This window comes from Oreochromis aureus, linkage group 18 (assembly GCF_013358895.1).
Source record: "Oreochromis aureus strain Israel breed Guangdong linkage group 18, ZZ_aureus, whole genome shotgun sequence".
Classification (NCBI taxonomy): domain Eukaryota; kingdom Metazoa; phylum Chordata; class Actinopteri; order Cichliformes; family Cichlidae; genus Oreochromis; species Oreochromis aureus.
In genome coordinates, this window is record NC_052959.1 from 15902259 (window position 1) to 15925728 (window position 23470).

At 42.1% G+C, this 23470-nt stretch overlaps 1 protein-coding gene and 2 non-coding genes across 6 annotated transcripts; all 3 read left to right on the forward strand.

The window, feature by feature from the left end:
* Positions 1-1180: 1180 nt before the first annotated feature.
* Positions 1181-23334, forward strand: eif4g1a (eukaryotic translation initiation factor 4 gamma, 1a). Of its 4 annotated transcripts, none has more exons than XM_031735641.2 (31): positions 1181-1641; positions 3335-3461; positions 3564-3650; positions 3843-3875; positions 5123-5293; positions 6831-6930; positions 8788-8939; positions 9154-9243; positions 10385-10454; positions 10545-11444; positions 11534-11622; positions 11736-11931; positions 12269-12402; positions 13002-13121; positions 13514-13882; positions 14099-14245; positions 14332-14568; positions 14779-14883; positions 16451-16729; positions 16813-16930; positions 17020-17119; positions 17347-17660; positions 17767-17888; positions 17998-18170; positions 18270-18395; positions 18678-18759; positions 18898-18996; positions 19330-19473; positions 19588-19669; positions 19964-20104; positions 21823-23334. In XM_031735641.2, exons 2-31 carry the CDS (start codon positions 3387-3389, stop codon positions 22002-22004), a joined length of 5037 nt encoding a protein of 1678 aa, XP_031591501.2. In that variant the 5' UTR covers positions 1181-1641; positions 3335-3386; the 3' UTR covers positions 22005-23334. The 4 variants fall into 4 exon arrangements, with proteins under 4 accessions (XP_031591501.2, XP_031591502.2, XP_031591503.2 ...); XM_031735642.2 differs by having other exon boundaries at positions 8788-8936; XM_031735643.2 differs by lacking the exon at positions 3843-3875.
* On the forward strand, positions 13924-14001 carry LOC116316995. Its single transcript, XR_004199214.1, has one exon. It is a non-coding gene; the product is annotated as a small nucleolar RNA SNORD66 (small nucleolar RNA).
* LOC116316994 lies at positions 14616-14690 on the forward strand. The gene has a single exon (XR_004199213.1). It is a non-coding gene; the product is annotated as a small nucleolar RNA SNORD66 (small nucleolar RNA).
* Positions 23335-23470: the final 136 nt, after the last annotated feature.

Here is a 23470-nt window from a genome sequence, read left to right on the forward strand (position 1 = left end):
GAAGAAATCTGAAAATAGTCCAGAAAAGACCTGACACAGGACCCGACAGACACATCTGGCCCTCAGTTGATCCCTCTGCTGTTCACTGAAACCTCATTAGAAATGGTCTCACTGGAGGGCCGTCTTTCAAGAAACCATGCTCAAGAAATGGAAGCAATAAGAAAAGGCTGAGGTATGCAAAACTGCACAAGAACATTTATTACAATAAAAACACAACAATGACAACAAATTCTACCACATTTTACCACATTAACAAATACTAAAACTAACTATTTTTATTTTATTTTAGTTAGTTTTCCAAGTTGACAAGTTTTTTTTTCAAGGTCTAGTTTTTAGTTTTAGCTGTGTTAACTAAAACTAAAACTAAAAACTTTCCCCCATACAATATCAGTTTTTAGTTTCGTTTCAGTTAAGTATAATAACCTTGCCAACAGGTCAGTAATGAATCCAAATATGAAATTTTCGTCAAGTCATTTTGAGTGTGCACAGAGGTCAGAAGAGAGGTACAACAGTGAGTGTACACTGTCATCAGTATAACACAGTGGAGGCTGTGTCATGCTTTGGGCTGCATTTCAGCCAGTGGTGAAGGGACTGATCCATTGATCTACCATGCAATACCACCTGGAAAGCATTCCATTGGCATCGGCTTCATTTTCAACCAGGACAGTGACTCTAAAGACAATGGGAATGGTATATACTTTATTTCCATGAATGCTTGCACACACACACACACACACACACGTATGTATGTATGTATATGAGGAATGGCTTGAGACTTTCGCTCAGTACTGTACTATATTCCCATACTACTGCTTTGTTAAACAACTAAAATTAATATCAGATACATTAGTGCTTATTTCATGATATTAAACAGATTAACATTAAATAAATAGAAATGATCATATTCCCAATCAAACGCGATGCAGTAAAATAAAGTTAAGCTAACTTCATTGTTTTCTGCGACAAGAGGCTAATCACAGTCTACTCAGCAACATCATGTCCCAGCTGTGATGGAAATGTAAGTACTCAAATGCGCTTTTTTAAAACACCGTAAAAGAGTTAAAGATATCAGCTTAGTGTTGTTCCAGATAATGACTCACTTTGAATACGGAGGCCTCGGTTGATCAAAGGAGTCAAGCTCCTGCATCACATGACCAAGGAAACTGCATCAAATTTTAATTTCCCCGGAAGTTACCCATGCGACTCGGAGGCGTACCGGCTTCGCACAGGAGAAACATCGCACTATGGCCTCTCTCTGAGCCGCCTCACACGATACTTGTGTATATACCTAACCGGCAATCCATCACCATCGACGCCTTGATCATGGACCTGCGGTCCAGAGGCTTTTCTTGGGGCCATCGGAGTTGTCAATAGTATTCCCGAAGGACTATATTATTTGATTTTGAGCACTGTCACTTTTGCACGCCTGGGGGTTTAAACCGAAGTGACAGTTTAGCACTCTCCCCCATCTGCCGGTTAGCTAACTAGCTTGCTAAGTCATTAGCCAAGAAGGGCATCATTTTTCTGTTGGAGTTAAAGGACAAGGAAACTGCAGCACCACCGCTTTCATTAACAGAAGACTGAGCCGAGGCTGATTCCCCGAGTTCCTACCCTGCAACACAGTAACTGTTATAATTCCTGGTAAGAAGAAACCCTGCGGTATGCTAGTTCCCCGAGCGGGGCTGCATTTTTGTGAAAGGCACACGGGCTGAGCAGGCCCTGGCCGTCCACACACATCAGCAGAGCTAGCAAGCTAATCCTCCCCTGGGTCCCGGTAAAACTAACTTATCCGAGTGTTTTCCGTCAGTTCAGTATTTTTATTTAGAGCTGACGCTAACCTAAAGTTACCTAAATTAACAGCGTTGGCTGTTTTGGTTTGGTTATCTTGGTGGGCTTCGTGGGGCAGCTACGGCTAACCCTAACGCTTTTTCGGTTCTCGGTTTAAAAAGAATAATAAAAAGAAAGAAATGTTTACTGCGATCTGGGTCAATTTCCTTACAGTTTGTCTTGAATCTAAAGCCGGTGCCCTCAGTGCCAAAATATTAGGCCACGTTAACACTGAACATCAGGTACACTGTTTCATTTTGGTGTCGCCAGGCCTGTAACACCCCGTAGGACACCGTCGGGCTAACCGCTAGCCAGTGTTAACCAACAATAGCATGACTGTAACTTAACCTAATCGCTGTCGCGTGTTGCAGCATTATTGACAAAGCTAACTACTTCACTGTTCCCGGCCTTTGGGTATAAATGTGTATTCATATAATCAGCACAGTAAAACTGTTCGACCGGGCTCTGTGTACATTAAGGTTAAATGCGGACTCAGCCACGTAGCGTAACTAAGTAAAATGTCTGTGATGGTGGGACACGTAACATTAGCCGGCTGTGGGCTAACGATCCAGCCAACCTCGCCGGGGCATCTCTGATTCGTTAGCAGGCCATAAAAAATGTGTTTTACTGTAAATGTCAGCTAATACAAGACCGTTTACATTTAATCGTGAATCATAAGCCCGTTAGCCATCGCTGCTGGCGCGCCATATGGAAGCATTGAAGCCCTGTCAAAAAGAAGCATGGCACCAGCTAGCATCTGACGATAGTCACTGTGTCAGCAGGTGGATGGTGTATGACACGTCCTCTGCTATTACGACAGTTTTAATTTTTTAAAAGCGATTCTAGCTTCTTTTTTTCTTTTTTTTCAGTTTCAACCCCCCGCAGCCGTCATTTACTCATGGGAAAACGGCAGTCAATATTGACTTTTGTATGGTTTATTTGCAAAAACGAGGGGGGCGCTTAAGCTTCTGTTCACACAGTAAATGAACTTTGACCTGAGGTATCCATTTTCTTAGATTCACTCAAAAACAGCGTGCGTGTGAGCTTTAATAACTGACAAATTAGCATTGATTGCTAAGGCAGCCATTTATTTTAAAGAAATTTGAACCCTTATCTACTCAACCTAAGCTTTGAATAGAAGATAAAACGCATAATTGTGTTACCCGCTGATTTAATCAAGGATGGAGGAGGGAAAGACACTAATTGCCTCCGTGTATGAGCTCTGTAAAAATGCAAGGGAACGAGATTGGGGAGGTGGTGGTGTTATCATAGGCGAAACTGCAGGCCACACCCTGGCTGCTTGGTTAGATGTTGCTACACTAAAGGTTAAACATGTCTCCTTACAGTAATCTTTAGTATCCAACCTCAATGACTGTAATTAGCATTTTTAACAAACACCTGGAATACCAGTGCCTGCTTGCAAATATTTAAAAATCACATTTCAGCTCAAAGTAATTTCATGTTCTTCTCATTTTGACATTATTTCTTGCTCGTTTTTTTCCCCCAGTAAGGCTGGCACCACATCGCCACCCTAATGCAGTACCATAAAAGAACGTGAAATGAACAAACCACCACAGCCTATAGCGGGACCCACTTCTGTCCCCAATCCTGCCCCTTCCCCTGGATTGACACAGGTGAGACCCACTAACATAGTTCATTTATTTATTTATTTTGGTAGTTTAGAGTTTAGTAACCGTTTCCCCCCCCTCCCTCCTCTTCTATTCTCTCCTATTAAGGCTGCCTACGGCCCTGGACAGCCACCTTCTCTTGTTTTTGCAACCCCTCCACCTCCACAAATGAACTCTGCACCACAGCCAAGACAGGTATTGTTCACAGCATGCTTTCTGTTGTTGATATGTTTGAGAACCCCTTTCTCTCTTGCTCTTTCACAACAGTTTCTGACATGGCTTCTTCTGCTTTAAGGCTTTGCCTCAACATGTGTGTTATAACCGCTATTTGCCGTCTTTGTCCTTGAATGTCAATCTTGACTTCTTTCCTCTCTTCTGCTGTCCTAGTTTGCTACTGGGCCCCGTACTTTACATCAACAGGTACTAACACCCCTTACTTTTCCTCACATACCCTCTGTCTCCTTAGTGTAATGCATGCTTTCAGATACAAATTGGGGAAGGAGATAAGATGAGTGTTTAGATCCGTCCTTTTAAACAGCCATTTAGATTAGCGTACTTTAAAAAAACACATTCAAATCCAAATGAGCTCTTTTGCAACATTAAATTATTATTAAAGCCCTTAGATTGTGTAATAAACATTATGTAACTTTAATGCAAGCTACGTTTTGCAAGTAAGTCTATGATATAAATTAAGTAGCTGAAAATTCAACTCAACACAGTTTTCTTTTCCAGTGCCCCCAAAGTTCTTTCCTTTTTCCTCAGTCCTTGTTTTCCCCTTTCATCTTAATTTATTACCAACATATGTCCACTCGGCATATCGTGCATAAGACCATGCTTTATATAAATACCTGGTTTGTAGATATGAATTGTATTATTGTGAAAATTTTGAGAAATGTAAGCATTTTTGATACGGTCTAAATTGTGCAGCAGGCTGTCATTTGAAAACAGCCCACGTCTCGCCACTGTTTTGCATTGATCACCACATTTGTCCTAATCCCACGATGATAAAGGGCCTTGTTGCCACCAGATATTAAAATGAATTAAACTGCATGTGCCTGCAGCCCTTAATGTGATTCTTTAACCTACCAGAAGTAGGGCCCTGCAGGACTAGAAGGGGATCGTGTTTCTATAATGATTTGTCCAGAATCGATTGCATGTGCATCTGTAGTTGTTTGAGCTTACCCATCATGACTGCGAGGCACACTGCTACCTCTCATACTCCTCCCTTCTTCCTTCGTTTCGTAAATTCAAACGTCCCCCTCATTGTGTCCGGTCCTCATTTTCACCTTAATCTTACTCCCTTTCTTGCTCTTTGCTCATGTGTTGCGCGGCTGAAGGGTGGATACAGAGCATTACAGGTAACGGCTTTTCTCTTCGTCCCTCCCCTGTTAACTTGTGCTAACCTCATTGTGGCAGGAAGTCATGACTTTCAGGATAATTTAAACTCCCAAGTTACCCAGAATTGAATTTAGCGTGCACATGTGCAGTTGCTGTGAGTGCGTAGATTCCAGGTGAAGGGTAAGGGCGTGTGCGCAACTCGAAGCAAACACACAGAAAGATGTAAAAGCAAGAATCAGGAATACCATTGTTATGAAATGCACACTCAGAACTACAAGTTTGCTGCTGATATGATGCAGTCTTCATCTTTTTGTTTTTGTTTTTTAAAGAGCTACTATCAGAACCGACCCGCCATGGCCACCAGTGCTCCAAGGGTACCGGGAAATAGTGGCCCTCGAACTGTTGCACCGGCTCATGTCTACCCACCCGGCTCACAAATGATGATGATTTCCCAGCCTTTTGCTGGCTCTCCTCAAGGCTACTTCATTCCCTCTGGACAGGTTGGTGCACACACGAGTTTTACTCTGCAGCCAGCCCGAGTGATGAATACATACTTATTATAACAGCTGCAATCACCCAAATATAAGTGTTAAAAAGTCACATTACCTTCTGAATGAATTGAATTTAATAGTAACAGGTTGAGCTTATTGCTTGTCATTATTGTTTGTATGTTTAATGTTGGAAGGTCGCAGTATTCTTCATGTCAGTTTGGTGTCTTTTTAGTGTCAGATTTCATTTTAAACTTGAATTCAGTTTTATTTATATAGCACCAAATCACAGCAGCAGTCACCTCAAGGTGCTCTATATTGTAAAGTGATCCTGCAATAATGGAGAGAAAAGTCAAACAATTAAATGACCCTCTTGGTGACAGCAGAAAGGAAAAACTCCCTTTTAACAGGAAAAAAACCTCTGTCACACGGCCATGTGCCGTGACTAGTTGGGGGTGGTGGGAGGAAAACGGGACAAAAGACACTCTGTGCAAGAGAGCGAGAGATTAAGAATAACTAACGATTAAATGCAGAGTGGTGTATAAACACACAAAGCCCTCATTCACTAGTACGTACTCAGCTCGACTCTGTTTTTAGGGTTCTCCATTAGGGGGCGCTACCAGGTACTTTTTTAGTACCTACTCGGCTGGGGTTCCAAATGCTCTGTTGATCTGAAAATGTGATGTCAATAGACTGCACGCCACTGTTTGACTGGTTAATAGTTTCACTCTAAGTCATGAGAGCATCTCCTTCACAAAAATCAAAATGGCGACTTTTGTAACCCAGCAACAAGGATATACCTTCACCTCGATGTCCTCCATTGTTGTGTTGTTTGTGTCGGGTACAAATAACGTCCTAGGCCCTTCGACCACGTTGCTATAACGACCCTATGCACATTAGGTGGTACTCAGGTGTAATGGAAAAAGACTGAAACCAAGCCGAGTCGAGCCAAGTACTCACTAGTGGAAAAAGCGCTAATAGTGAAGAACAAACACTCAGGGCTTTAGGAGTCCTGATGGCTCATCCAAAGTGTCTTCTAAAGAGTTTCATTATGCCCACCTTCCAGTCTTTAGCGAACCACACCCAAAAACAAAGGTGACATCACAGCCGATTCTGCTGGTTGTGCACCTCACAATTTAAAAACGTATTTATTTATTTTGGTGTAATCTCCCGCTGCTGCTGCCATCACAGCTGAGTTGAGAACACTGTATATAATTGTGTTGGTTTTTACTGCCATTTTAATGATAACCTTACAAAAGCTCAGAGATTCACTAATTATACAGACGACATGTAGTAACACGAGACTTTGTCAAAAAAAAAAAAACCAAACCAAAAACTTGGCAGTTTCTTTGCTTTCGGTTTTGACTTCTCCTATACCAGCGCTGGTGTGGAGATTTGTCTGAACCTTGTGATCCTATGTGAGGACGAGAGAGACATGCAGTTTGAAAACCTGTTACGATGAGCTACATTAATATTTGAAAGTCCTTTTAATAGAGGTTTTTGCAGTGAGGTTCTCAAAACTTAATTGTTGTTTGTCTTGTTTCTGTAGTACCGAGGTCCATACATGCCTCCTACCCAGCAGTATCCTGTGACCAGCGGCACAGCAAACTTCTATACTGGAACTAGCCCTGCTGAATACCCTCCTTATGGTAAGGGTTTTTAACCCCAAGACTAAGCCGAACCACAAACGCGTTCAGTTTAAACACAGAACTTAATGGAGAAGTTCTAACTCGTATTTAAAACCACATCCACATGCAGAATTCCTCATCTGTGAAGTATTCCTGAATGTGGGGTGGTTTTGCTTGGCCGATTGTGGGTTGTTTTCTTGTTTTTATTTTTTCTGTGATGGGGGTTAATTGTCTTTGTTGTTGTAGTATGTCTGTCTCTGTGTGTGTTTCTTTTTCTTCTTTTTTTTAATATGCCTTTGAGTCCAAACACTGCTTTATGTGCATGTAGTCGGGCTTAATTCTGCTTTGGCCTGTGTTCGTTTTCTGCACCTTACGCTGCCTTGTAGGTTCCATGAAATGGCTTTGAGACCGCAGTTTTCTCCTTTTTGCATGTCTACATACAGCAGCAGAAGAGTTGTGTGGGAGCTAACGTTGCCAGAAACCCTATTTAAATATGAATGAACTGCACTTTTTAGGAAGGAAACGCAGCTGCTACAAAAACTGATTTGCTTTAGTACATTCGTACTAATGCACAGATATTTTATATATACGTATAGATAAGTGGGGGTTTGTTGGCTAAGTTAAAACCCCCATTGTATTTGCTTATAAAAACCCTTGTGTGATGGTAGTGCACTTCAAAATTTGAACTATTTGAAAATAAATATATGCTAAGAGCACAAGGTAAGTGTACAGTAGAGGCATTGTTCATTTCATGGGACCTTCTTAACACCCTGCTTCCTCTGGATCCTCTCATTAACACATTCTGCATCTCTCTTCCTGCCCTCTCCTTCTTTCCTCCCTCTCCCGTCCCTCACTCCCTTCCTCTCCTTTGCTGCGTTGGTTCAGAGCCCTCTCTTGCTGCGAGGGAGAGGCGGGGTGGCGGGGGGAGAGGGGGCGGGCGAGAGAACGGCCGTCTCTCTCTCCACGGTGCGCCTCTCGCCTCCCAGCGCTACCCCGGTGAGTAGTGTGTGCTTTTGTGGTGGTCAGCAGGCTTCTGTGGCACTTCCTGTCTCTAACCGTGTCTTCCTGTTTCTTATTTTGTACGTGTAGGTCACGTACACACGACGATGGATGTTATTTAAATGTAGTTGTAGCAAATACAGAGAAAAACTTTAACTGAAACTTTTAGCGTGTAGCCTAGTGATGCCTCTGTGGTGATGACAGCTTGGGTATTATGGCTTTTTTTTTTTTTTTTTTTCTCCATGTGTTTCTTGTTTAAGAAGCTAAATAAATGGAATTTTGTATAGGGTCAAAACCCAGCTTCAGTTTGAAGTAATTTTCTGTACAGCAATACTACTTGTAAATGTTTAAATTTGGCTGGATGCTGAATTGGTGGCTCCAGCTTCTGGTGCCGGCCCATTAAATTGCTTTAAAAAGTCTGGATAGATGTGAATGTAAAGAGCAAATGGCAGTTATGCCTCCTTACACAACTGAATGTAAAGTACGCTGTTTCAATCTTTGTAATTCATCACGTATCGTAGACAGAAGTAGTAAAGTGTTGTGTAGTAGTCAAACTCAGCCATCATTAATTCATAGACTTTGTTGTTAACTTAATAAATAATGTGGACCAAAAACATAAAAAATAAACCCACAAATTAGCCTTTAAGTACACGTTTATATCTGAAACCACACTTTGTGTACATGTACAAATGTTTGCTATTGCACCTTTACATTTTTTCCCCCAACAGTTATCAGCAATGTAGAAAAAAATTATCTCAATCAAATGAAACAAATACATACAGATTTTCTTTTAGTTTGAATTCTTAGAAACTCTTGTTTATTCTGAGTTATTATGATTTATTTTGTAATTTTTTTCTTTGTTTCATTTCAACTTTACAGCTGGAGCATACTATCCAACTCCGCCTCAGTACCCCCCATCTGTCCAGCCTTCAGCGGTCATGCTGTCCGCCCAGCAACAGCTACAAGTCCCGCCTCCTCAGCAAGCCCCTGCACAGTCACAAGGCCTAATGAAGAGAGAACGCAGACCGGTAGTATGTCCCAACAAAAGCACAGCACACCTCTTGAATGAGGTCAAAAATGTTGAATGGAGAGACACTGTACTGTGTGTTCAATGTGGAACTTTCCCTTTTAACCTGAAAACAACAATAGTATTTGTCATGATGGGGGTCGGCAGCTGTAGATCAGTAGTGGCAGGATGGTTGCACATTGTTTGTATTTTAATGTCATTTGCCTTTTCTCTAATAGATAACAATACGAGACCCCAACCAGGGCGGGCGCGATATCACGCACGAGATCCTGTCGGGTGTAATGTCCTCCACCACACCGACACCACAGGTAAGACTTTACTTTGAAGTGACTGATTTAAATAGAGTAATGATGGTGTTATACATTTGTCTTTTGTCAGAAATCTAAAATATAGTTGGCTATCTTGTACTGACATATGGTACTCTGTGTTTAAAGTAAATTAAAAGAACAGTAAAGCACAGAACTTCATTATGTTTTTCTCATGTTCATTTTGTCTTCACTGTAAATTGATTTCCTTTAGAACAAAGTAATTTTTCTCAATGTGAAGCCAACGTTTTGCTTTATATAGACAAAACAAAGGGAAGTTATAAAAAGGCAACAAAAGAAGATGTTATTAGGTGATCATTGCTCTCACTTTTTTATTATTTAATATTTTTTTTACTTTAAAAAAGAGGGAATATGAATTTGTCTGTACATAAAGGCACCGTTGTGGATTTTTTTAAAAAATACATCTGCGACTGTGTTGATGGCTTTTTTTTATCTTCATGGTAATTTCTAATAGTCAGCACAGCTGAGGTCAGTTTCACTAAGCAAACTATGCTGAGTCAAAGCAAATGCAAACAAATATGCACTGATGCGTTGAGCTATTGTCAAAGTTGAAAGTCGCTAGTTGGAGGGGAAACGGGCAACACAAACGAGTCGCTTTTTAATAGAGTTGAGCGACACTGCAGCCTTCAAAGAAACGGGTCTGTTTGATCAAACTTTGTTATTATTATTTATTTTATTTTCAGTTGTTACAGATGGGACAGACATGACTGGGGGATAGGAAAGGGAGAAAGAAAGAGAGGAAGGAAAAGAAAAACAGAAGGGAAAAGGGACAGTGAGAAAGGGCACTTACAAAGACAAAGAGAAAAAAAAAAAAAAAAATTTGATCAAATGGACCACTACGGCAATGCCATGATGATCCATTTGGCAAAATAAATCCATTTGGTATCCTTGTTGGTCTTCAGACAACAATTCTGACGGCTTAAGAACCAAATGGGACAGACAAAAAGAAAAAAAAAAGAAAAAAAAAAGAAAAGAAACGGGTCTGAATCAATACCACCTCAGACAATATCCACCAGACTTGTAACAAACTGCAGCGAATGTGTGTTGATGCTCATTGTTAAAAGCCTGTGTGGTGGGTTTTCTATTTTATTTATTAAAGGCCGCTATTGCTTTGTGATTGCAGGCACCAGATGCAAGTCCTGCACAGGTCAATGGGGAAATTGCCCAGCCTGTGATTGCACAGACGAGCAGAGGTGAGTATATTTTCTTAAGTTTGACTTGGTGAAAAATAAATGGCTGTAAATTTTTTCTCGTCATTTATTGTCACGTCTCTCGCTGTCCAGATGACAACACAGAGGGTCCTACTAGTGCTGAAACCCCTCCTTCTCTTGCTGCGGGAAACGCCGAGCCTGTGTTGGAGAGCAAACAGGAAGTGGATAGCCAAATAGTGCCGTCTACTGAGTTAGCTGCACAATCTGTAGCCCCCGTAGCTACTACTGAGGTGCCATCCACAGTGATAAAGGACCAGCAGTCTCCTCCTTCCCTTCCTCCAGGAGCAACGTTGACCACTACTCCTGCTGAGGCAGTAAATAAAGTCAGCACTACCGTTTCTGATACAGTAGATGCTCCTGTTGCAACCTCACAGCCTTCAGAAGCACCAGAAGCCCCTGTGAAAATAGAGGAACCACCGGCTGCTCCAGCTCAAGCTGAGAAGGCTCCAGAAAAGGAAGAATCCAAAACAGAGGAAGTGAAGAAGCTGGAAAAAGAAGAGCAGGTGGCCACCACGAAGTTGGAGCCTGCAGCTGAGGTTGCAGCAACAGGTTCTTCCAACCTTGAAGAAGAAAGAAAGAATAAAGAAGAAATGGCTACAAAAACGGCAACTGAAGTCTCCCAGCCTCCCCCACCTGCACGGGAGCCTGCTGCCCCACAGACCCAGAACACCGTTCCGCGCTCTACACCCGAACCTGAATCCACACAAGTTGAGGCAGCAGAGCCTGTTCTCCCCAACGGCCTTCCTCAGGAGACTGAAGAACTGCCCAAGGATAATGCAATTTCAGACACTACGCCCCACAAACAGCCAGATGCTTCTCAATCTCAGGAATCCACACCTATGGCTAAAACAGCAACAGCAGCCCAGGAGGTGAAAGAGGAGGCTGAAGAGAAGGAGGAGGAAGAGTGCAAGAAGAAAAGTGAGGATACCCCTCCTGCCTCTGTTAGCTGCCCAGAAGAATCTACTATGCAAGGTACAGTTAACCCCCCTTCTCAGGCTGTCACATGCCTGATCTTGTTTTATCTGAATTTTAATGTCATCACTTTGTCCTTCCTTTTGAAGCTGCTACGTCTGTGCCAAAGAAGAAAAAGAACATGAAAGAGTTTAACAAGAAGGAGGCCATTGGAAATCTCCTGGATGCCTTCACAGAGGTTTGTGTATAATCAGACGACAGTCCAAAGAGCTCTTAAACTGGGTGTCCATCCTTTTACTCTCAATAAACAACAGATTCTTAGAAAACTTGATCTTCTCTTTCTTTTTGCAGGAGCAGGGTGCTAAGCCTGCCTCTGAACCCATGCCCACTCAGGCCAACCCTCCAGCTCCAGCTCCAGCGCCAGCTGAACCTCCTGTCGAAGTGGCAGATGAGACCTGGGAGCAGAAAGAGGACAAGCAGAATGCAGAACCTGACAAGTCTAAAGCTACACCTGAGCCAACTGAGCAGAAATACCAGTACAAACAAGGTATGCTTTGAAAGCTTGAAAGGCTAAAATTTTTTTTAAATGTTTTAATCTTTTCCCCAAAGCGAAACTGATAAAACTCTGTACATACTTTGGTTTTAGGGCAAATATAATTTATTTCAGCATTAAATTTTAAGTATGTTTTTTCCTTGTGCCTGCCTTTATATGCCGAAAGGATGAGCCCTTGTTTGATTTAAGCACAGTGTGAAAACTGACAGTGTGGATTATCATACCCATCTTTCAGAGCACAGCTACAGTAAAGCTGTGCCCAGGAGATCTGGATAAATTTTAGATGTGCCTTTAATCATGTGCCTTTGCATAATTCCTGTACGTTATGCAGAACAATGGAAGCCGATAAACCCGGAGGACAAGAAGCGGTACGACAGGGAGTTCCTCCTGGGCTGCCAGTTCATCAGCGCCAGTATGCACAAGCCTGAGGGCCTGCCTGTCATCAGTGATGTGGTGCTGGATAAGGTAGGTGATGTTGAGCTTTGTGTAAAAGAACGTAGAAACGATACAAGTGTCCCATTTTGCTCTCTTAATGACTTCAACATTTGAATTGAAGAATATGGCAGTTTTTTGGGGTTTTTTTACCCCTCAGCTGTAACTTTTGACCTCACATCATAAAGTGCACCACAATCTTTGAGGCACTTCAGCCAGTCGTGCAGCTCCCGATTTTTGTAACCTGACGCGTTGTGCCGGGCCGTCGCAGCTTTGTTAAAGGCTGACAGGGTATTGTTGTCACCACACAGAGCGGGTGAGCGGGCGGGTGTAAATGCGATCATGAGGCGATGTAGGATTTTGAAATTCACATCAGTAGGTGCATCTGCTAAAAATCTCCAAGTTTGAATTTCAGTGACCTTGTCCTAAAGTTCAAGGTCAGAGGTGAAGTTTCCTGAAAATCTTGTGAATGCAAAAACTCGAGAACAAAGTCATCTGGGATTTTTAAATTGATACCATATGTTGATCTACTAGGAGGCTGAGGGGTAGTGCTGCCGACTGCCAGTATTTTAAACTTTGTGCTAATACATGGGTGATTTTTACTTTATTTATTTTTGCCTCTTTAACTACAGGTGAACAAGACTCCACTACGACCTGCTGACCCATCTCGCCTGATGAACACTGGTCCTGATTTTACTCCCTCATATTTAGGGAACCTTGGGAGCAGATCAGTGGGAGGACCTCGTGGCCCGGTTAGCCAATTTTACAGTTTTTTAAAAGACACTTTTAAGCATTAACTTGCATTATAGTTAATAGGTTTGCCAATTGTGTCGTCAGCACACCATTTTTATACTTTTGCACTTGAGACGTGATGCCCTGAAGTAAAATAATCTCCCTCTGTGCCTGTCCTACACTGTTTTGTCACTAACGTGCTGGTGTACTTGTCTCTGATGTTTTTTGAGATAAAGAGGTGCATTATGAGCTGACATGACACAAAAGTGCAATGAATGCCAGCAGTTGTGATGTTACGTTTGGCAGACAAGCTGTTTGCAAAGGCAGCGATTTCTGGCGCAAACTTTTTGTTTAGTTCAGAAGTTTCTTTCTACGAGCTTTTCTAAATATTTATACGTTTCTCTCCATTTAGCCATCCGGGCCCCGTCGCTCTCAAACCAAAAAAATTATCACCAGCATGTCGCTAAATGACGACGTGCAGCTCAGCAAGGCTGAGAAGGCCTGGAAGCCCTCTGTGAAAAAGGCCACTCGTGGCCGTGTTGATGAGCCTGAAGAGGAGGACTCAGAACAGGCTAAGACTCGAGAGCTGTTCAAGCGTCTGCGGAGCATCCTCAACAAGCTGACGCCACAGAAGTTTCAGGAGCTGATGAAACAAGTGACAGAACTGACGATAGACACGGAGGAGAGGCTGAAGGGAGCCATCGACCTGATCTTTGAGAAGGCCATCTCAGAGCCCAACTTCTCTGTGGCCTACGCCAACATGTGCCGCTGCCTTATGGGGGTGAGTCTAGTGAAGGTTGGATGTTGTGCTTTGATCATATGCTCTAGTGATGACTTCTGTTTAGTGCCACGTGTCTGGGCCACTGAACTTTTTGTGATGGTATTGAGGAACTGAAGGAGCATACTCTCAGCTACATATTTGTTAAATGTCGTTGAATGGGGAAAAAAAAAAAAGGGTTAAAACCCTCTGGTGACGTTGAATGTTGTCTTCCACCAGCTGAAAGTCCCCACTTCAGACAAGCCAGGAGTTTTTGTGAACTTCCGCAAACTGCTGCTCAACCGCTGCCAGAAAGAGTTTGAGAAGGACCAGGATGATGATGAGATCTTTGAGAGAAAGCAAAAGGAGTTGGAGGCTGCCAAAGACGTAAGAACTGTCAAACCACCATTCAGATTTAGAGTAAACTTATCATATGACTCGTACACTAAGCACAAACTTATATCTGCCCGCAGGGTGAGGAGCGTGAGCGCTTCAGGGTGGAGCTGGAGGAGGCCAGAGATAAAGCTCGACGCCGCTCACTGGGCAACATAAAGTTCATTGGTGAACTGTTCAAGCTTAAGATGCTGACAGAGCCAATCATGCACGACTGTGTCGTGAAACTACTTAAGAATCATGATGAGGAGTCTCTCGAGTGTCTCTGCAGACTGCTGTCCACTATTGGTAAAGACCTGGACTTTGAGAAGGCAAAGGTAAGTAAAGCATGGACTAACACTGATATATGTACACGTTAAGATGTCTCCTGTGATGACCTTGTTTTTGTGCCACGTGTCTGGGCCACTGATCAATAGTGATGGGTTGAGGAACTGAGGAGGCAGTTCTCGATGTATCGTTAGGTACACACAGTTTGTCATTTGGTACCTGTACCTCATAAAATTCACTCTTTTCTGTGTCCCCGACAGCCTCGCATGGATCAGTATTTTAATCAGATGGACAAGATCATTAAAGAGAGAAAGACTTCATCAAGAATCCGCTTCATGCTGCAAGATGTTTTGGACCTCAGAAAGGTAATTGTTAAATCATACTCAACATTTTAGAGCAATAAAGAAGTGATAGCCAGCATTTATTATGACTTGAGTTAGTAGTGTATGTATCTCAGTGTGTATATACAGTACAGTCTTAAGGGTTTTTTTACAAGGCTAGCTGCATAGCAGAGACCACACTCACAAACTTCTGATGCGCACCCAGTTGTTTTGTTCCATAAGCAGTGCTAAAATAAGACAGTGAGTACTCGGTTCAGAAAAGGGCTTCAGGGGTTAGTTTGAAAAAACTTTTATTTTTTTCTGTCCGTGAGAACGTCATCATCAGCATAATCAGGCATAGATTTGCCAGCAAGCAGCCCCCTCACTTTTATTTTGAAAGTTTACGGTGTTCACGTTGCAAATCAGCTAGACCCAGTTCTTTCCTTCTCATATTTCCTTACCTGCTGGATATCTAACCATGTCACTGGTGTGGTGGTTCTTGATAGCATTCAGCTGCTTGCCCTTTGTTGAGATTTAAATATATATATATTTAATGCTTATGTGCTGATTGTATTGTTTGACAAGTACTGACAGGAAACTGCATGCTTTTGCAAGTGGGTGTGACATCTAGAGGAAGTGTATAAATAATTAGGCTTCCTGTTTGTACTTCAGACTGTGGCTCATATCGTCTCTGTGCTCAGTCTCCATATTCCGGAATATGTAAAATTAAAGATCATTTTTTGAGTAAAAGACCACTTTGAGCCGTGTCCTTTTTTGGCCGTAAAGAATACAAAAGAACTGGATTTAATACTTGGTGCCAGTGACCCGGATTCTTTTGCGGCTGAGGGGACTAATTTGGAGCTTAAGGTACGATTTGATATGAGGCAGACAACAGACCGGTCTAAAAGATTTAAAGGTAGGCACAAGCCTGTTCAAAGAAAAAGCAAAATTGTGCATATTGGATGAATTCTAAATTATTTGTCCGCTGAGTTGATGACCGTTACCGTTAAATTGGCTCAGTAGTGGAAATTGAACTTAATTATAAAATCTGTTAAGTAGATTTCAGGTGACATGTCCATGATAATTTGGGTAATTAGAAATAAAAGTAAAGTTTGGGGATATTTGATGAAAGCTCATTGTTGTTAATACTGGGGTCGGACTCGGGCACCAGATAATTCAGCTGTGGAATCCCCACAGTGAGCCGTGTCCTTTTTTGGCCGTAAAGAATACAAAAGAACTGGATTTAATACCTTTCACTATCTCATCTCCAACGTCTTGGCCTGTAGTTGGTGACGACAATTCTTGTGCCGCTCTAGAGATTCGCTGTGAACAGAAGGGACACTGGAAAGCGGTTTATGTTGATCATACTGAAGCTGCAGAATAGAACAAGGATTTCATTTTTTTTCCCTTTTCTTTTATGTCACAAAGGGCTTAAAAATGAAAATCTTTGACGCACATCCCCTAAAACTGTGTTATTGAGGGTGGATGTGCCTCCTGTCTCAGGCTCTCCTATCAGAACAGTTATACTATTACAAATGTAATCCAAAACACAGACAGGAAACACCCCAGAGTGGCTCACGAATGTTAATTGTCTTCTGTCTCTGATCCACAGAATAACTGGGTGCCTCGTAGAGGAGACCAGGGTCCTAAGACAATTGATCAGATTCACAAGGAAGCAGAGCTGGAGGAGCACAGGGAACAGATGAAAGTCCAGCAGCAGCTCATGTCCAAGAAGGAAAGCAGAGACAGGTTCACAGGAAACATGGGCAGCCGAGGCCCTCACACACCAGGAGGTGGCCGGACCAGCCAGCCTCAGGATGAGGGGTGGAACACAGTCCCCATCTCCAAGAACAGACCCATCGACACCACCCGCCTAAGCAAGATCACAAAGGTAACGTCCGAAAATTCATGTGAAAGCTTGAGTTCTTTCTCAGGCCTCTTGAGAATTAATCTAACTTTTTTGTTTTCCTGTAGCCTGGTGCTATGGATTTCAACAACCAGCTGTTGGCTCCGGGTGGCAAAGGCATGTGGGGCAGCTGGGGAAAAGGCAGCAGCGGAGGAACTGGAGCTAAACCAGCGAGTGGAGACCAGGGTAAGACCTTCAGCTTTCTTCTAAAACACAGCATTGCTTAGTGGCTGTTTGTGGTTCGGCTCTTAATCTATTCATTTCCATCTTTTTAGACTCTGGGCGTCCGGGTACCAGCACTCTCAACCGCTTCTCTGCCCTACAGTCTGGGTCATTGATGTCTTCAACAGACTCTGATCGCAGAGTTCCTCAAAGGTACTCAGAAGATACAAATATTTTCTCATGAATTAGTCTGCTTCTGCTTTAGTTCAGTACTCGGTTCACAAATTTTAATCTTCCTCCATCTGGCCTCCCCTTTGTATACAAGAGCCTACTGCGGTCTCAAAAAATACAAAAAGTTTAGTGGTACCGTTCAACATGATTACAAATGTATCGGATTGAGCCTGTTAAAATGACCTCTTTGTGTCTCCTTTTACCATTAGGTCGAGTTCGAGCCGCGAACGCGGGAGCAACAGGGACAGGAGCGACCGCAACAGGGATCGATTTGACAGATTCGATCGCAGCGAAGGACGGGAAGCGAACCAAATCACCAAGAGAAGCTTCAGCAGAGAGTCGCAAGAGCGCGGCGGGAGGGGAGGAGACGGCAGGGCTTCGACTGAATCTGTGCGCCGCGTCGCCAGCATGACAGAGAGTCGGGACAGAGGAAGCAGGGATCGGGGAAGCAGAGACAGGGAAAGCAGAGACCGAGGAAGCAGAGACAGAGGAAGTCGGGACAAGGGTAGTGACTTCGTCCCAGGTATGAAATAAAGAATTAAAATGAGTTGACTAGAGAAAGATGTGGTTTAAAGAAAAGGACATAAAGAAGAATGAGCTTCAAGTTGTATTTTCACCTTTTTCTTCAGTTAAGCGTGAGAGCGCTCCCACTCCTCCTCCATCTCTCCCCAAGCCTGCTTTGACTGAAGAGGAAGTGGAGAAGAAGTCGCATGCCATCATTGAAGAATACCTCCACATCAATGATGTCAAGGTGCAGAAACAGTCTCGTGCAGACTCCCCTCTAACTATCGCAGTTATACTTCCATGTTTAGAAATGAACCGTGTTAACAGCGTTGCTTTGTGTCGCTCTGGTGCTGTAGGAGGCATTGCAGTGTGTGGTGGAGCTCAATAGCACATCGCTGCTGTACGTGTTTGTGCGGAACGGCTTGGAGTCGACGCTTGAACGAAGCACCATCGCTCGGGAACACATGGGCCTGTTGCTGCACCAGCTTTTAAAGGCCGGGACTTTGCCCACGCAGCAATACTACAAAGGGTAAGCATGTAACAGGAAGAACGTCGCCTGGTTTCAACTAAAATCTACCCTCGATGGGGTGTTCTCGAGCAAATAAAACTAAAGCCAATTCTTTTGCAGGCTACTAGAGATTCTGGAGGTAGCAGAAGACATGGCCATAGATATACCTCACATCTGGCTCTACCTGGCTGAGCTTATTACTCCTATGCTCCACGAGGGAGGACTCCCTATGGGACAGCTGTTCAGGTGAGAGCTTAATGTCAGCAGTCACATTTCAAATAAGTGAAAGCAAACTCGAGTACTTTGACTTGAGAATATAGTCTGATAGAAATGGACATCTTTAAACTGATAAATAGTGTTGGAATCGTTTTCCAGAGATTCTTTTGTTGACGGTGTTTCTCGGAAATAAATATTTTAAGCTAAATTTAAAACTAGGTCACTTATTTCCAGCTTTCAAATGAGATAAACTGAATTATAATCCAGCTGTAAGGAAAATGGGAGCTTAATTCAGTGCATCTGTGTCTTCAGGGAGATCTCAAAGCCTCTTGTGCCTCTGGGGAAGGCCGGCGTGCTGCTGGTACAGATCCTCAAGTTGCTTTGTAAAGAAAAGGTAACCGAACACAATCGTTTTATTACCTTGTGTTGCACATGTTTTTTGGTTTTGGTTAAAAAAAAAAAAAAAGAAAAAAAGAAAAGAAATAAAAGCCACAGATATTTGATTCTCTGGCCCTTTTTTCCCCCCCTTAAGACCCCCAAGAAGGTCGGGGCTTTGTGGACAGAGGCTGGGCTGAATTGGAATGACTTCTTGCCCAAAGATGAAGACGTCAACAAGTTTGTCACCGATCAGGTACATGCAACACATTTGGGTTTTAGACGATAAAACACTTGTCTGCACTTTTGGAGTTTTGTTTAGTGGTCTAAAAATGTTAGGATACATTTAAAGCAGCTATAATTGGTCTATTTTGTAATAACAAAGCTTTAAATAGTAACGAGAAAGCAGCACGTCCTGCACAGCACCAAAGACAGACAAACACAGCTGGAGTCTACCTGGTGGGCAGAGATGAAAGCAAAAGAGATTTTTGCTTGTGGGGATTTACAATTAGAAACAAGTTACTCCATGTCTTCAGGCTTTTTTATTTTTATTTATTTATCTTTTTACACGTTGTATTTTGTATTTCAGAAAGTGGAGTTCACCATGGGAGAGGAGATGGAGCCGAAAGAGGCCAGTAAGAAGAAGGTCCTCAGCGGAGAGGAGATCAGCAAACAGCTGGACAGACTCCTCCAGGACAAGGCCAACAATCAACGCATCAGAGACTGGATTGAGGTGTGTGTGAGGCAGTACAGAGTGTTTTCAGACCTGAACACTTTGTGCGTGCTGTTATTTTCCAGTGTTGTTCATGTTCCCTCTCTCCAACTGCGTTTTGTTTTCTATTTTCAGGCTAACTTGGATGAGCAGCAGACTGCTTCGAACCAGTTTGTACGAGCATTGATGACATCAGTGTGCCAGTCTGCTATCATATGTAAGTATGACTAATACACCACGAGCTGCCTCTTTTTCTCCCACATTATTTTCTGTGTGTGTGTGTGTGTGTGTGTGTGTGTGTGTGTGTGTGTGTGTGTGTGTGTGTGTGTGTGTGTGTGTGTGATTTAGTCTTTTTCCTTTTCACAACGACCCAAGCTCAAATTCTTAAGTATGGAAAATGTTTTTTTTTTAATAAATTAAATCTGATTTATTTTATAGTAAATTTTAATAGCACTTATTTTTAAAAATCACACTTTCTGGTTTAAACAAAAACTTGTTCACTTCGTTTCAGGTGACAACCCGTACAAGGTGGATGCACAGCAGATCGGCCAGAGAGCCTCTCTGCTGCAGAGATACCTGTACGACGAGCAGAAAGAGCTGCAGGCCCTGTACGCCCTCCAGGCTCTGATGGTGCACATGGAGCAGCCTGCAAGTGAGTTTCCCCACTTACAGTGAACTATAATACTGCCGAACATCTGATTGGTTCACTTATAAATATTCGGATACTGAAGCATCTGTTAAATCCAGGCGTCAAAGTCGCCAATGATTCAAAATGTCATTTTAATGTGGTTTCCTCAGCTGTTGCGTCTTTTTGGCAACATAAGCAAATGATCCAAAATTTCATGAGAATCAGCAGAGACGAAACTGATCTCGAAGCTCACTGTAATGCAGCAGTACTGGTTTCAGTCGTGCAGCTGGGCTGATTATAAGGTTGGGGGAACTTAAAGAAGTCACATGGATGAGTGATGAGATGTACCTCCCACTGATAATGAGATTATTTCTGAGATTTTTATTTATTTATTTATTTTTAACCTGGATTCTTGATTGTGCATCGAGACGCGGCAGGAATGTACCATAAATCGGTTCAGATAATGGCACAAGATGGCAAATTTATTGGCCTTTGTAAACTATTAGTGATAAATGTGCTCCGGATGAGTCTCACTCCCTCCAAGTCTCAGTCTTTGAATTATTTCAGAGAAGATTTTTTTTTTTTTTTTAAATGTCACTGAAGTCCAGTGAGCTTGTTAGAAGAGCACAAATCAAACAGAAATCTTTCCTGTGAACTTGTTTCAAATTTAGCTGACAGTAGCTGTCATTCGAGTAATCGAGCAGGAACTTGTAACCAAATCAGCTGTTTGCTGGAAATTCAATGCTGCGGTTCTTTATGTTGCCCTCAATTTTAAAAAGCCTTCACGTCACTCTAAGCAGTCTTGTTGGCATGTACATGTTTCCCCAAAGTAAGGGAAAAAAAACTTGCAATCAGTTTCTAAGTGAAAACTACAAAATCGACTGTTACAAAGTATCTTTGTAAATTTGCATTATTGTATCTACTTTCTAATTAATCCAGTCCTTTTTGACCACTTGAAATAATTTTAATAGATCAGCAATGTTATGTTGTCATTTCTTCCCAGATCATTCTTTAAAAAGACGTTTTTAATGTTCGCGAGAGTTTTTACCTGGATAAGTAAAGGATCTGTAAAATTTCCTTTGCCAAACACTGATTGCAGCTTCTTCCCTGACAGGAATGTTTCTCTGCATTGCAATGACTTGATATCATTCATAGAAAGAGATGTTTAATGTTTACCTCTATGTCCTGTTGGGTGCAGCTTGAGGGAGGGGGGGGGGGTTAAAAACAAAAACAAAAAACAGCTGCTGCTTTTAAGTAATGTGTAATTGGTCACGTGATGATCACAGGCATTAAAAAAATGGACCTTGTTGATTTGTCTGAAAAGCAGCTCCTTATCAGAAAAGATCTGCCTGTATTTCCAGGTTGTTTTTGCTCAGGGTGAAAACGGACAAAATCATCATGCATACAGCAGCTCTGTATTCAGGGTATCAACATTTAGAGGAGACTGAAGGTTTTTAATGTTGCTGCTGGAGGGCCTGAGTCATTTTTCCCTGAAGGCAGTAAAGTAATGGAGGCGGTCTATTTTTTTTATTTATTTATTTTTTTTTTTTTTTTTAATGACATTAAAAGCTGGATTGCAGGCTTGAAACAGAAAAGCCTAATCACTAAAAGAATCATGTGTCAATTAGAATTTGACCTACTGATTACCTTTTTGTAGCTTTTCAAGTGTCCCTGACTCAGTGCAAATAGAGTAATTTTAAAATATAGAAGCTTGATTAACAGCTCTAATTGTGTCTCTGCAGACCTGCTGCGGATGTTCTTCGACGCCTTGTATGATGAGGACGTCATTAAAGAGGAGGCCTTCTATGAATGGGAATCCAGCAAAGACCCCGCAGAGCAGACGGGCAAAGGCGTGGCCTTGAAGTCGGTCACCGGCTTCTTCACCTGGCTCCGCGAGGCCGAGGAGGAATCTGACAAGGAGTAAAATACTGAACTAAAAGCTGCCGCCAGAGCTCTGCAGGCGACCACGGAGAGTCATGGACAGTATTGCCAGAGAGGCAGACTCGAATCAATCCTCAATGAGGATAAATCTTTATTGTGTTTTTTTTTTTTTTTTTTTTTTTTTTTTGGAGGGATGGACTGAGAAAAACAATCATTTCTTTTCTACCTTCCCTCTCCTGCTTCCTCATTATTTCCCCACCTGCTTGTCACAGCAAGTGTCCTCATCAAAGCAAACTTGAAAATGCAGGATTCAGCAGGATTACTCATTAGCGAGGTGTGAAGTATCCCACATCACTACGAAACTTTCTATGTCAAAGTAAAGCAAACCAACGGGCTGCTCTTTCACCCCTCTAGACGATTCTAATGACAAACATCCTTTCTGATCTACAAGAGGAAACAGCGGGGCGTGAGGTGTAGCGGGTGGATGGGTGGGTTGGTGGAGGGGGGGGGGGGTGGTTATCAACATGCCATAACATTTGTTCAGTCCCGACACGGCTCTTATGTCCTTGTCCTTTTCCGGAGTGTGCAGCATGACTGAAGTGTGTTCCTATTAACGATTCAGTGGACAAAACGTTACAGTGTACATGAACTAAACTTAATTTGACAGATGGAGTTTTTAAAGCAAAGGTTGTCTATTTTCTCTCGTTTCCTATCATGATAAACTAGCAGAGGACAGAAATACAGAGGGCTGATGTTGACCTTTGACCTTGACTACTAGGGGTGGTCTTAATGCTTCCTCTTTAAAGCCATTCTCTCCCATCCCCCAGTAGTGTACCACACTGACTGACTCTTCATCTTTTACCTCTTCTGTACTTAAACCTGAGCTGTTGTAGAGGACACTTAACGACCCAATCACCGTTAAAACTTGAAATCTACAGAAAATTGACTTGATAAAATATATAAAGTTTAAAAAAAAAAAAAAAAAAAAAGACAGAAATGATCCGAAAGCCTTTTCTACTTTAAGTGGAAACTAGTTTCAGGATTTCAGGAGCGTTCTGTAAATATATAATAATAATAATAATAATGATGATGATGATAATAAACTTTTTCAGTTTTATTTTTCAGAAACAAATTGCTGATGTAATTGCAGTGTCTCCTTATCCAGCAGAAACCGCAGTTGTCCGGATGCAGAGAGGTGCTTTAGATAATCCATTGATTATTAGTTTTATTTGAATTTTGTAAATATTTTCTTTTTTTTTTTTTTTGTTTTTTTTCCCGCTTTCGTTATTTAAAAAAAAAATTATTGCTTCTTTTGCATCGGAAACTGGAAAGGTAATGGAACATTGCAAATAAAGGACTTATTAAGTTGCTGAGCCGAGTTTTGTGTCTGAAATGTGTTGGAATGCCTCTGATGATGATTTTACGGTTGAACTAAGGCCACTCTCATCTGAAACCCGACCAGTTTATTTTCAGGTTTTTTTTTTTTTTTTTTTTTTTTAAGTTTTTTTT